General features: G+C 56.1%; 1 protein-coding gene across 17 annotated transcripts in view; it reads left to right on the forward strand.

Annotated features, from left to right (window-relative positions):
- The first annotated feature begins 715 nt into the window (after positions 1–715).
- The window catches only part of CAMK2G (calcium/calmodulin dependent protein kinase II gamma), a 65,313-nt gene continuing 52,176 nt past the window's right edge, over positions 716–13,852 (forward strand). For all 17 annotated transcript variants that reach the window (XM_049789128.1, XM_049789134.1, XM_049789131.1 and 14 more), the window contains exons 1-2: positions 716–898; positions 2,128–2,222. In XM_049789128.1, the coding sequence (XP_049645085.1) occupies positions 834–898; positions 2,128–2,222 (160 nt within the window). In that variant the 5' untranslated portion in view covers positions 716–833. The remainder of the gene's footprint in view (positions 899–2,127; positions 2,223–13,852) is intronic.

The raw sequence follows: 13,852 nt of genomic DNA on the forward strand, positions 1-13,852 counted from the left end.
CAGAGACAGAGGGGAGAGAGAAAGAGAGACAGAGAGACAGAGACAGTGAGAGAGAGACAGAAACAGACAGACAAGGGGAGAGGGAGATATAGACAGACAGAGACTGAGGGGAGAGAGAGAGAGACAGAGGGGAGAGAGAGAGAGAGAGAGAGAGAGACAGAGAGACAGAGAGACAGAGAGAGACTGCAGCCTGGGCCCCAAGGCCTGGCCCCCCGTCATGCCGCGGAGCCTGAAACATTTCCCCTACGAGTGGCCCTCGCTCGGTCTCAAGTCCACACCGGCACAGGGCGTGTAGTCTGACACCAGTTTTTTTTTTTTTTTTTTTTTTTGACCTTGGCCTTTCGGTGTCCCGAGAGCCTGTGGGCTGAGCGTGGGGGGCCCCGCAGTGGGGGCCCAGTGGGGGAGCCGGGATCGTCCGGACCCCGACATCACCCTGACCTCCCTCTGTCCGTCCCTCCACTCCCGGCCGCGCGCAGCCCGAGCGAGCCGAGCCGAGCCGAGCCGAGCCGTGCCCGGTGCGGCCAGCCAGGTGCGGGGTGCGGGCCGGGCGGGCCGGGCGGGCCGAGCCTGGCGGGCGGCGGCTGGCGGAGGCCCCTCCCCGGGGGCGGGCCGGGCCGGGCGCGGGGCGGCGGGGCGGCGGGGCGGGGGGCGGAGCGCGCGGGGGTGTCCCTCCCCTCCCCTCCTCTCCCCTCCCCTCCCCTCCCTCCCGCGCGCGCCCCGGTAAAGTCTCGCGGTGCTGCCGGGCTCGGCCCCGTCTCCTCCTCTTGCTCCCTCGGCCGGGCGCGGTGACTGTGCAACGACGTGGGCTCGGGCTGCGCCGCCCGCCCGCCAGCATGGCCACCACCGGGCCCTGCACCCGCTTCACCGACGACTACCAGCTCTTCGAGGAGCTCGGCAAGTACGGCCCGCCCCGAGCCTGCCCGCGCGCGGCCCCGCAGCCCCCAAAACCCACCCGGCGTCCGGCTCCGCTCCGCTCTGCGGATCCTCGCCCCGCCCCCGGCCCTGCACCGCACCGGCCGCTGCGGCGCCCCCATCCCCCGCCGGGCCCCGCAAGGTGCCCCCCTGGCGCCCGGCTGGCCCCTGGGCACCGCAGCCCCGAGCTGCCCTCCGGCCCCGCCCCTCCGCACCCTTCAGACGCCCCTCGCTGGCCCGCACCGCACCCCGCCGGCCGGCCGCCTCTGGCACTCCCTGCGGCTTCTGTCCCGCGCGCCCCGCGCGCTCAGGCGGACCCTCCCGGGCCCGCAGCTCTTCTGCGGTGCTGCTGTGTGCGTGCGGATGCGGGTCCGAGAGGCTGGGGGTGCCCTGCCCCGCCCCTCCCCTGACAGCCCCGCTTGCAGGCTCGGTCCCTGGGCCCCGGCTGGGCTGCGTCACCCCTCCCTCCCTCCCTCCCCCAGCCCTGCAGTGGTCCCGGGAGCTGCCGTCTCCGCCGCAGCGGCCTCCCTCCCGCCACCGCCGCAGCAGCATCCCCCCCCTCCCCGCCCACCCTCCCTGGCCGCCCCCCATCTGGGTTGGAGAGGGTTCGGTTCCCCACCCCCGTGCTGGGGGTGCTCCTGTGTGTCTGGGTACCCCTGACAGCTGGAGGGAGGGAGGGAGGGAGGGGGCCACCGCACCCGCCTGGACCCCGCGTCTTTGCGCGCTGGAACGGGGTTGTGTGTGCATTGCGCGCGCGTGTGTGCGGTGGGATGAGGTTGCATGCGGGGAAAGGACATGGGAGCCTCACTTTACGCACCCACCCCATGGTTCACTCACTCTCTTTGGGGGGATGTTACCCCTTTCCTGATCCCCTCTTGCCCTCTCCCTCAACTGTCCCTGCTCATAAGGAGCGATGCTCCCCGCCCTAGATCTAGAGGCAGCAGGTGTGTGTTTTAAGCATCATCCCCCCACCCCAACTCCCTCGCTCTCTCCAGACTAGTTATGAGGGTGGGAATGAGGGGGTGTGGGCCCAGGCTGCAGGGGTGGTGTCCACCCCGTGGGTATGCGTGGTTTTGACAGAGAGGAGCCCTCCGCAGACCTGTCTGCGTGTCCATCTCCGTGTCTGTCTGTGCCTCAGTCTGCGCATCGCTCTGCGCTTGCTTTGCGGCTCTTCTGCTCCATGGAGTCCCAGCTCTCTCCCCCTTCTCCCTACAGGGGTGCTTTCTCTGTGGTCCGCAGGTGTGTGAAGAAAACCTCCACCCAGGAGTATGCAGCGAAAATCATCAATACCAAGAAGTTGTCTGCCCGGGGTGAGTGGGGGGGGGTATGTAGGCATCTTTGGAGGTGGACGGGGGTTCCTGAGGGGCTGTGACTTCTCTCCAAGCTGCTCCAGGAGTCAGGAATTGCCTGTTGGAGCACTTGGAGATGAGTTGGGGTTTTGGGATGGGGCACCTGCAGTGCGCAGGTGAGAAGAAAGATGTCAGAAAGGTGGAGTGCAGGAAGGAGGAAGGACTAGCATGTGAAGACTTGAGGTGTGGGAGTTTGCTGTCTCTGGGATGAGGGGGGTTGGTAATATGTGTGGCATGACATGGCATGGAGAGCACTTCATTTGGAGCACTCCTGTCTCCCATCTTTGGGCGTAGTTATTATCTCTCCTGGCCCCTCTGGAGTCGCGCCTGTGGTCAGTAGGACTGGGAATGAGTGGCTCTGAGAAACCTGACTGCCACGTACCCACCAGATGGCCAAACAGACAGACAGGCCTAGGGAAGGGCTCACCTCCTGCCATCATATTGCTTTATTTATTTAGTTTTGTTTGGGGGCCACACCCAGCAGTGCTCAGGGGTTACTCGTGGCTCTGCACTCAGAAATCACTCCCGGCAGACTTGGGGGACCCCATGGGATACCTAGGATCAAACCCAAATTGGCTGCGTGTAAGACAACCGCCCTCCTGGCTGTGCCATTGCTCTGGCCCCCTGGATTGCTTTTTTGATCAAATTACAAAGTTGGTAGTGCAGAGGCTCCAGCCATCTGTGCTGGGTGGAGGGGGGTGACTTGGGGTTGGGAAGGCTGTCTGGAGGGTGTACCAAATGATGGGCACACTCATAGAGTCTTGGATCCTGGACTCAGAAATCCTCTCCTAGTCCCCAAGACCATGGGGCCAGGCCCTGAGTTTTACACCTCAGCTCATGCTTCCTTGAGCCTAGTATTGGATGCCAGCCAGGCGCACTTCATCTGATGGTCATAGATTGGCCATGTGAAAGGTGCTATATGTGCTGTGTGGATCACCTGGTGAGGGCTGGAGGATGCAGTTGTTAGTCTCAGAGAACATGGTTTGAGGAGTACTGAGTCCCGCTAAGCAAAAAAAAAAGCTGAGGGGAGGTCTGGGCCACGGCCAGTAATGGCCTGGATGGTTCTGGGCGAAGGGCCGTAATAATGTCCCCAAGCCTTCAGAAAGCTATAAAACGCCAAAGGGATGACAGGGGGCCTCTTGTCTCAGTGACAGTTATGAGACCTGTTTCAGCAGGCCTGTGTCTACTTCCTGTCCCCCCCTCTTCATCCCTAGGAGCAGGGCTGGTCTTGCATTCCCCTTCCCAGACTTCCCCCAGCTCTGGTTCTTGGCTATTAAGTTGATTTATTTGTTGTTTCTTTCTCTCTGGGTACCTTGAGTTGGAGACAATGGTTGCCATAGAGATCTGTGGGCAGTCCCATGCCCTCCCCTGGGGGTGGGGGACACGTAGTGGGCGGGGTTCCTGGCTGTCATCTGCGGTGCCCACACAGCTCTGTCCCAGTGGGCACTCCTGACATGGGGCTGGTGTCTGGTCTCTCCAGTTACTGATGCAGACGCAGTCTCACCATCTCTGCTCAGCAAGGGGAGGAAGGGAAAGGCAGAAGGGGTTGTGGGGGCAGCTCCATTGTTTTGGGGTTTTGCCTGCTTGAAGCTTCCACTTTTCTGCTCCTTCTTCCTGACTTGCCCCAACCTGGGCCACCCTATCCCTTTCCTGCGTGCACTATCTCATGACATTGCCATGTTTTCCCCCTGCCCAGACTAAAGGAGATTTGATTTCTCTTTGATTTTTTTTTGTTTGTTTGTTTGTTTTTCCCCCATCTCTCCTCTAGAAGTGAATCTTTGTGTTGGATTCTTTGCTTCAGACAGTTTCTCCTCTTCTTTGCAGTTGATGATGTTAAGATGAGTTTTTTTTTTTTTTCTTGGATGCCAGGTTGACTCTGGGATGCTTCAGAGCCTGATCTTGGCTGCTGAGCTGTGATGCCAACCTGGAAAGGGTCAGGGGCCTGTGGAAGGCCCTGGTGCTGTTTAGAGGGGGACAAAGAGTAGGAGGAGAATGTTGTCTTAGTGATGAGATTACAAAGTGTGGACACCAGGGGGGAGTGTGAGCTACTGGCGAGGGGCCAGGTCCGGGTGCCCACCTCAGCGGGCACTTATGGGGTTCAGAGAGGGCCGGCCGAGCCTCCCCGCAGCCTCTCAGCTTACGCTGTATATTTTATAAAGGTACAACAGCTAGAGCTGGGTCTCACTTGTCGCTGTCTGTCTGTCTGGAGCTCGGCAGGTGTTGGGTTTCTGTGCCTGGCACTGCTTGGCCCACCTCGGTCACCCCGAGGTTTTGGAGGGGCCCAGTGTCTGCCCAGTTGCCCGCCTGCCTGCCTGCCTGCCTGTGAGTCACTGGGACGAGCTGCCAGCCACAGGGCAAGACAGCGGGTGTCGAGTCTCTTCTCTTTGGCACCCTCAGGGAGGTGGCCCAAAGGGCAGAGCAAGGAAGGAGCCCCCTGGTCTTTGGAGACTGCCATCAGGACCTGCCTGTCTTTTGGCTCTGTTAGTTAGGTCTGGGTCCCTGTCAGTGCAAGGAATCTGGTCTTCATCACCCACCAAGAATCAGCTCTCACTTCACTGGAGCTCCCTGGCTCCAGAAGAACGAGGGATGTGCAGCGGGCTTGCCACAAGGCCCCCAGGTTCCAGGCTTCGCTGTGCTGTACTGAAGGAGGCATTTAAAATAGGCCTGGATATGGGCGCTCGTGGGCCAGGTGACAGCGCTGATAAGTGGTTATTTTAAGACCATAGAGCACCCCTCCAAGGATCCTGAGCCCTTATGTTGGGCTTTATTTTTAAATCTTTCCGTTTGCTTCTTATCTCGATTCCTATGCATATAGATTTTTTCTCCACCTCGCAGAAACATAACATTTTTTTCTATCCCACTCATGCTATAGCCAAAGCGTGGTTGGTTTTTATTTTATTTTATTTTTTCCTTCCCCATCTTGCTAACAGGGGGAAGGGTAAAATGGTCCTTCTTTGACAGTGTTTCAGCCTTCTCCTCAGAATCATCGGCGTCATCAGAAATCGCTTTCTTTGGATTTCCAGGTGCTTTTACTGCAAGTAGCTACTTGGCCAAAAAGAGCTGCCATTGGGAACAAGTGTTTCTGCATTTGCCACAGCTGTTTGTGTCAGCATTATTCCCCACATGAAGAAATTTCTAGTGATGTTACATGTAAACAGAAACTTTCCTCTTCTTCAGGCCCTGGGAGTTCCATGTAGGGATCTTTTATGGATGGGTTAGTTTGGGTTTGAGGGCCAGGAGCAAACTTAGGGGCCTCCTGGGTCCAAAGCCCGTGTTTTTCTAAGTTGTCATTAGCTCAGAACTGTTAGTTTCTTGTTTCTGTGTGGGCCAAGTCTGTTGTATTAAAAAGTCCTGGATGGGGCTGAATGATGATAGGATGGATGGAGGGGCCTTTCTCCTCCAGCCTGGGCTATAGAGCCTGATGCTCACTGAGCATGTCCTTGCTGATTGGATGATGAAAGGGACATGTGATCCATCACAGTTGCCTTTGGCTTCAGCTTCCCTGGAAGCTCAGGCCTGAGTGGATGCAAACTTTGTAGTTTGAGTCACCCCATCCCCATTTCTGTCCACAGAGCCAGAGTATAGACCTGACATGTCTACTGGAGCAATCGATGAGATTCAGAACTCTGTTTGGGCAAAGGGCAAGCTGGGGGAACAAGGCAGACAGCGGAACTTCTGAGTCTAACTTTCCAGGAATGGGCCTGTGAAGTAATGTGGGGACTTGTCCCTCAGCAGTACATTTGCAGGATAACCTGGAGGTTGGTTTAAACTGCAGATTGGAAGCCAGAGCAAGAGCATAGACTGGGGCCAGAGAGATAGCATGGAGGTAAGGTGTTTGCCTTCCGTGCGGAAGGTCGGTGGTTCGAATCTCGGTATCCCATATGGTCCCTTGAGCCTGCCAGGAGCGATTTCTGAGCATAGAGCCAGGAGTAACTCCTGAGCACTGCCGGGTGTGACCCAAAAACAAAAAACAAAACAAAACAAAACAAAACAAAAAAACATAGAGAGTTGGGCATTTGCCTTGCTTGCTGCCAACTAGCCTTGGTTCAATCCCTGGCATCCCATAGGGCAGGGGTCTCAAACTCGTGGCCCACAGGCCGCAAATGACCCTCCGTACAACATTTTGTGGCCCTGCCCTATAGGAATCTTTTTTTGTTGTTTGGGTCACACACCCCCAATGTTCAAGGCTTACTACTGACTTTGCACCCCGACTTTGCCTCCTGCGGCCCGCAGGTAAATTGAGTTTGAGACCCTTGCCATAGGGTCTCCTAAGCCTGCCAGGAGTGATTCCAAATGCAGAGCCAAAAGTAACCCCTGAATGGGTGTGGCCCAAACAAAACAAAACAAAATAAAATACTTGCAGATTGGGGCTCTAGAGATAGCATGGAGGTAGGGCGTTTGCTTTGCATGCAGGACGGTGGTTTGAATCCCAGCATCCCATATGGTCCTCCGAGCCTGCCATAGAACATAGAGCCAGGAGAAACCCCTGAGCACTGCTGGGTATGACCCCCCCCCAAAAGAAAAAAAAAATAACTTGCAGATTGCCAGCAGAGTTATGGTTGCCACAGGGAGGGGGTTTGGTTGTGGGAGACCCACAAAGGATGGAGGGGTCCTAATTGATGGTGGAAGGACATGGGCAATTTGGTGGGTCTGGTATGACAGCTTTTGAGGAGGTGTATAAAGGCACTGCTGAACCCTAGAACATGATAGAACCCAATATTGCTACCTTGGTGAAATAAAACAAAAGGGAAAAAAATAATAGGAACAGGGCTTAGAGCTTTCTGATAGAGGAGAGTTGTCTGGGGCTTCTGAAGTGTATGTGTGTGTGTGTGTGTGTGCGCGCGTGTGTTGGGGGGGTTTCTGTCCCAGTATTGTCCCACACACCCTCTGAAAGAAAAGAATCATGGTGCCAGAGTGATAGCACAGCAGGGAAGGCATTTGCCTTGCACGTGGCGGACCTGGGTTCAATCCCTGGCATCCCATATAGTCCTCCAAGCACTGCCTGGAGTGATTCCTGAGTGCATAGTCAGGAGTAACCCCTGAGCATAGCTGGATGTGGCCCAAAAATAAATAAGGAAGCAAAACAACAACAAAAAAAGAAAAGAATCTTGGGGCTGGAGCAATAGTACAGTGTTCGTTCTTACACATCTGACCTGAGTTCGATCCCCAGCATCCCATATAGTCGCCTAAGCCTGCTAGAAGTGATTTCTGAGTGCAGAGCCAGGAGTAACCCCTGAACTCCACTGGGTGTGGTCCCAAAACTGAAACAAACAAACAAACAAAAAATCGACCCCTGCTCAATGCATTTTCTTGGACTGCAGCCTCAGAATCTGGATTTTGAGCAATCGCCCTGGTGATTGTCTCGGCTGGTCCTCAAGCAGTGCTTTCAGAAATCACATCAAATCACACAAATCACATGAAATCAGGAGCAACAGTCGATGCAGACCTTTGGGCACTCCCGAGGGAAGGGGAAGGGGAGTGATTTTTTTTTTTTTTTTGTCTTGTCTGCCCAAGGCTGTGGCCAGAGCTAGGCAGCCATAGTGATTGCACATTGGCTACCAGAAGGGCAGAGACGGACTGTTTCTGGGTCCAGCTGGCCCTGTGGGGTGAAATGGGATCCCCTGGCTGGTGCCAGCTAAAAGTCCCCACCCCCTTGAGGCTGGCCTGGCCAGCCCCTGTGACATTTGTGTCCCCTGCGCCCTCTCCAAAGTGAGGCTTGCCTGCCCATTTGGGATCTGGGTGAAATGAGGGATGCAAAGGGAGGGGGAGAAAGAGAAGTCAGGACGAAGAGAAAAGATGAGACTGGAACAGAGGGATTCTGGAAGAAGCATTTGGGGGAGCCAGTGTGATTGCATGGCAAAACACATCTCTCAAAGATGGAGCGACCCACTGTCTGTCTGTCTTGTCTGTCCTTTAGAGGAAGGCCACAGCTTACATAGAAGCATCTTCAACTGGGCCCGGAGAGATAGCACAGCGGCGTTTGCCTTGCAAGCAGCCAATCCAGGACCAAAGGTGGTTGGTTCGAATCCCGGTGTCCCATATGGTCCCCTGTGCCTGCCAGGAGCCATTTCTGAGCAGACAGCCAGGAGTAACCCCTGAGCACCACCGGGTGTGGCCCAAAAACCAAAAAAAAAACAAAAAAACAAAACAAGAAGCATCTTCAACTAACTTGCCCCAGTAGTGGAGGAAGCAGCAGCCTGTGGGCTTGAACATGGGACTGGCCAAGTCACACAGTATGTGGCCAAGATGACCTACCTGTCACCTCATCTTCCCTCTCAGCCCCCCAACCCCACTTCCCCATTTCCCACTGCTCCTCACTCTTCTCTGGTCCCCTCTGCTCTGGTCTGAGCTGCCCCTGTCCAGGCTGGGATGAAATCCTCGAGGTGAGAGGCAGCCCAGCGAGGGTGTGGCTGCAGCTCTGGCCTTGTTTCACGCCCGCCCGCCTGCTCTTTGGACGGCCTTGGCTCGCCGACAGCGGCCTGATCCCATGGGTGCCAAAAGGGTGGTGACAGGAAGCGATGGGCACTTTGCGCCTCTGGAGAGCTTCTCGCAAAGTGCTTTATCCTCTGCCCCATGGCAGATGTGCCCATGGGCAGTGGGGAAACCAAGGCACCCAGTCAGTGTCATGATTAGGAGCTGTTTGCACCACTGCGTATCTTTTCCTGCTCTGATCCCAGCAGACTCAGACAATGGGGTCTTTCATCCCGCCCTTCAGTTTTCCCTTCAGAACACACAGATTTAGGGGTTCTGGACACAGTCCGGGAGGTGATGGTGCTTGCCTTGTGCCGAGCTGACTCCAGATTGAATCCTCTGCCCCAGCACTGCCATAAGTGAGCCCTGAGAACATCCAGGAGTGAACCCTCAAAAACCAAATAAGGAAAAACAGAAAACACAGATTTGAGTGTGTTTGGTTCCAGTGATAAGTACTGTTTCACCACCCCACATGTACGCGGGACAGTCTGAGCTCCTTTCTAGAGTGTAACCCCCTATTAGGGGGTGATGCCACTCCCCTCACCCTCTTTTGCGTGCCTCTCAGTGGCGAACCTCCCCATCTGCTCTTCCTCCTTCCTTTTCCCTCCCCCCAACTGCTGCACAGGGAGGAGCTATTTTTAGGGGCTGCTTCCTGGGATGTTTTACTTGGGGCTGGTCACCACCAAGGAAATGTCACCAAAACAGTGGGCAGAGGCAGCCGGCACCCTATGCCCTCTGTGCCAGGGGACACAGCCTCCGTGGTTGAGCCGTCCAGGCCCTGAGGTGACTGGAGGCAGAATGCAGCCTTGTTGGGACTGATGAGGGACCCACCAAGGGTCTTCACTGCAGGAGCTGGTGGGGGAGATTCTCAGCCAAGGGGCACTTCTGGGCACCTCTCCCCTCATTTCCCCAATCCAGACTGCTTGTAAAGGAAATTTGCTGTGTTGGTTAAAGCAGCTGGAGTTAAGTCTGGAGAGGAAGGGCACAGACTGGGGGCAGGACAGAACCTTGGGGTTCATGGAGACACTCTACCCCTGAGTCTCTGGGTGGGGTGGTCAAAGTCATGGGTCCCTCCGCAATCCCCTTAAGTGATGAACAGCTTAACCGGACATGCTGCCCTTTGCATTATTTTTTGGGGTAATATCTAGAGGTGCTAAGGAATGAATCCTGGCTCTGTGCTCAGGGATCAGTCCTGGTGGGGCCCAGGGGACCCCTATGGAGTGCCAGGGTCAAACTGGGGTTGGCCACATACAAAGCAAGTACCTAAACCCTGTATTACCTATCTCTGCAGCTTAGGTAAATAGAATATTTTTCTCTCATTATTTGACTTTCTGCTTCTGTCTCAGGTCATACCCGGGGGTGCTCTGGGCGTGTCCCTGGCCACAGACTCCAGTGGCACTCCTGGACTCTGTCCCTGAGCAGATGGAGCAGAAGGGTGTTGGGGAATTCCATGGGCAACACTCAAGGGCAGGGCTGCTTTTGGGTATCTGGGGAATGTGGGCGAATGAATGAACCCCGAGTTTCTATCCTGCTCATCCCATTTCTACTTTGCAAAATGATGCCTCTAGGGCCTAATGGGGCCTCTGCTTCTTGAGTGGGAGAAGGGGCAGCTTGCCTTGAGTGCGCCCTGAATCAGGAAGCTTCTCATGGTCCAGGCCTAGCTGCAGGTTGGAGCTTGGACATGTCCGTGGCAGCTCCAGTGTCTCCTGGAGACACAGAGGAGCCTCCAGATGTGGGTCCCACAGCTGTGCACCTGGAGGCCACTGCATCCTGCTGGCATTGTGGTCTTGGGAAAATGTCCTTGCAGGGCAGGGCACGTTGGGAATTAGTGGGTGCCTCCTGCACCCCGCACTTCTCCCCACCCCTTCCCAGTGGAGAAGGAAAGTGCATTTGCAAGTGGCTGCTCTGGGGCCCTAGGGAGCACTAGGCGCACCCCTTTGCCAAGAAGGGGGCTGAGCCAACTGTCTCCTCACTGTCTGACTCCTCGGCCTGCCTGGCACCCGGGCCCAAGTCTAGAAGCTTTTAGGAGGCAGCCAAGGCCTTCCAGGCCCCCCATTTCCTGGGCCCTGGCTCAGCCTTGGGCGGGCAATTGGGGAGGGCCCCCAGGAGTGGCCACTTCTGCTTTCTGCTCCCCTCAGCCCCTTTGCTCTGGGGGAACCTGGCAGCTGCAATGGGCTGTGAGTGCTGCTGTGTGGTGCAGGGCGGCAGGGCTTGGCCCCTCCATGGCAGCCGGCAGCAGGAAGTGGCTCTTGTCAGACAGGAAGCGGGGGGGAGGGGCTGGCCATGTGAGGGGGTGGGGACGGGCCCTGCAGAAAGGTGGGGGGCAGGGGGTGTCCTTGAATGTCTGAGCTGGGCTGCACCAGGAGCTAGGAGGAGGAAGAGATGAGGAGGAGGAAGTGGAGGAGGGAGAGGAGGTAAAGGTAGAGGAGAAAAAGGTAGAAACAGAGGAGGAGGAGGAGATCTTGGGGTGTGAGCCCCAGCTGGCTGCCTGGGCTGGACAGTAGCCCTTTGGGGGTTGTGAAGGCTGTCAGCTTTAACAGCCCTGGCAGCTCTTCACCCCTCCTGGAACCCAACTGCTGGGAGTGGAAGGATTGGTGGGGATCTAGAGTCTTCTCAGCCTGGACCCCTTCTCCAGTGGACATGGGAAGGACGGGATACCTGGAGAGGGAGATTGCAGCCAGCTGTGCTACCTCAGAGGAGGGAGATGGAAACCACTTGAAGGGGCCTGAGCGATAGCACAGCCAAGAGTTTGCTTTGCGTGTGGCCCACCAGGTTTGGTACTCAACATCCCATATGATCATCCCCTAAATCTGCCAGGAGTGATTTCTGAACACAGCCAGGAATAACTCCTGAGCATCCCCGGGTACATTGAGCCAGATGCATCTGCCCCAGCTCAAGAGGGAACCAGTCTGACTTTCGCTCTGGGGCTTCCCCGGTGCCTCATCTTTCCCAGGGCCTGGGACAGCACCATGTCCGAGCATGGTCACTGGGGCCCTACTGAACTGACTGCTTTTCTCCTGCTCATCTTTAAGGGGTAGAAGCCGCATCACACAAGTCCACATGTATATACGTCACATCACACAGCAGGGATTCTTTTTTGAATGAAAAAACACTGCTTTTGTTTTTGTTTTGTTTGTTTTGAGGGTCACATCCAGCCTGGTTTACTCCTGGCTCTGTACTTAGAAATTACTCCTGGCAGGCTCAGGGGATCCAATGGGATACCTGGGATTGAACCTGGGTCGACTACATGGAGGCAAATGTGCTCCCCACTATGCTATAACTTCGTGTTGCTTGTTTGGGGGGCACACCTCATACCTAACTCATACTTAGCTCAGACCCAGATCCCACTTACCATGTCTGGGCTCAGCTGATCCCAGTTTGGTAGGGCTGGGCTTTACTCAAGGCTGAGCTCCTAGATTGAGTTTGTGGCAGATGGGGGACCCCATAATGGTGCCTGGGGTTCTGAGAAGACGTCAGCATGTGAGGGTCAAGCCCTACAGCTGGTAGAACCCTTTGGTCATTGTCTGGGCAGCCACTCTGAGGGGCTGGAGCCACGTCTGTCTCCTGGCTCTGAGTCACCGCAGAGCCCGCGCACCCTTATTTTTAGTGCTGTGACAGCCGTGGGGCTGAAGCTGTTAGCCAGTAAGAGACTTAAGGGAGGAGATAAACATTAATCTCCGGGCCTTCCCCTCGCTGCCACCTCCACATTGCTAGAAGCTGTTCTGCAGCTGCCCAGGCGGGCGGCAGGGCTGGGATGTGGGGGTGCTGAGTGGTCAGACCAAGCGGCAAAGCCAGCGACTTTGAGCTGGCTGGGCTCTTTCAATTCCTGCAGCTGGACCCCCTGGAATGGGGACTGGAGGAGCGGTAGCCCCCCAGCAGCATCTGGAAGAGCTGCCCGAGAGCTGCTCTCCCCTCAGCACCCCCACTTCTCTTTTTTTTTTTTTTTTGATTTTTTTTGGGCCACACCTGGTAATGCTCAGGGGTTACTCCTGGCTATGTGCTCAGAAGTTGCTCCTGGCTTGGGGGACCATATGGGACACCGGGGGAATCGAACCGCGGTCCGTCCAAGGCTAGCGCAGGCAAGGCAGGCACCTTACCTTTAGCGCCACCGCCCGGCCCCAGCACCCCCACTTCTAACAGTCTCTGAGACTCGGGTGCAGGAAGGTGGGGTCCTGCCCAGGGTGTCCCACCAGAACTGAGGTAGCTGGAATGGATGACCAGCTTCTTTCGGCTGGTCCCCACAGTTTCTTTGAGCAGAGCCTACATGCAGTTTACAGGAGAGTGAGAGTGAGGGAGGCTAAAGCCCAGGCCTCCCCATGAGTCTTCTCACCTGTAAAAAGGGAGCAGCTGTGGAATTCCTGGGAGGCTATTCAGGACTGAGGTGGGTAGATAGAAGCTCTCCCCAAGGCAGCCAAGAAAGTGAGGCAGTGAAGGCATGGCCTGGACTTGGAGAAGTTGGGGTGATCCGAACAATGCCCCCTCCCAAAACTTTGAGATCTTTGCTTGATTCCCTCACTTTACTCTATGCAGTTGTGATGCAGTTGTGTGCAGCACAGATACTGTTCCTCACTATTTCTGTGTGCCACCTTGCCACCCCTTTGCCACCTTGAACAGGATATTCTCCCCACCTCCCTTGGGCCATACCTGGCAGTGCTCAGAGCTGACTCCTGGCTTTGCGCTCAGGGATCACTCCTGGTGCTCACAGGACCATCTGGGATGTAGGGGATTGAACCCAGGTCAGCTGCATGCAGGACAGACGCCCTCACTCACTGTTCTCTTGCAGACTCTGGTCCTGCTTTTGTTGTTGAAGGGAGAACTTGGGGTCATATCTGCAGTTCTCGGGAGTTCTAGCTCTGTCCCCAGGCAGTTGGGAGGGTCACTCCCTACTGTTCTTTAGGAATCAACTTGGTTGGGGTCAGCCAGATACAGGGCCAACACACCTCCTCACTCGCTCTCTGGCGCTCTCTGTCTTCTGGAAGTCCCATGTCTGTGACCGTGATGGAGGAAAAATGAACTCATCCCTCCTTCCTGCAGTTTCAGGAGGGTCAAAGGAAGAGAGGCCATTGTTCTGCCTGGCATATAGAATAGTGGCTGTTTGGGGCTGGAGTGATAACAGCGAT

This window comes from Suncus etruscus, chromosome 15 (genome assembly GCF_024139225.1).
Source record: "Suncus etruscus isolate mSunEtr1 chromosome 15, mSunEtr1.pri.cur, whole genome shotgun sequence".
Lineage (NCBI taxonomy): Eukaryota > Metazoa > Chordata > Mammalia > Eulipotyphla > Soricidae > Suncus > Suncus etruscus.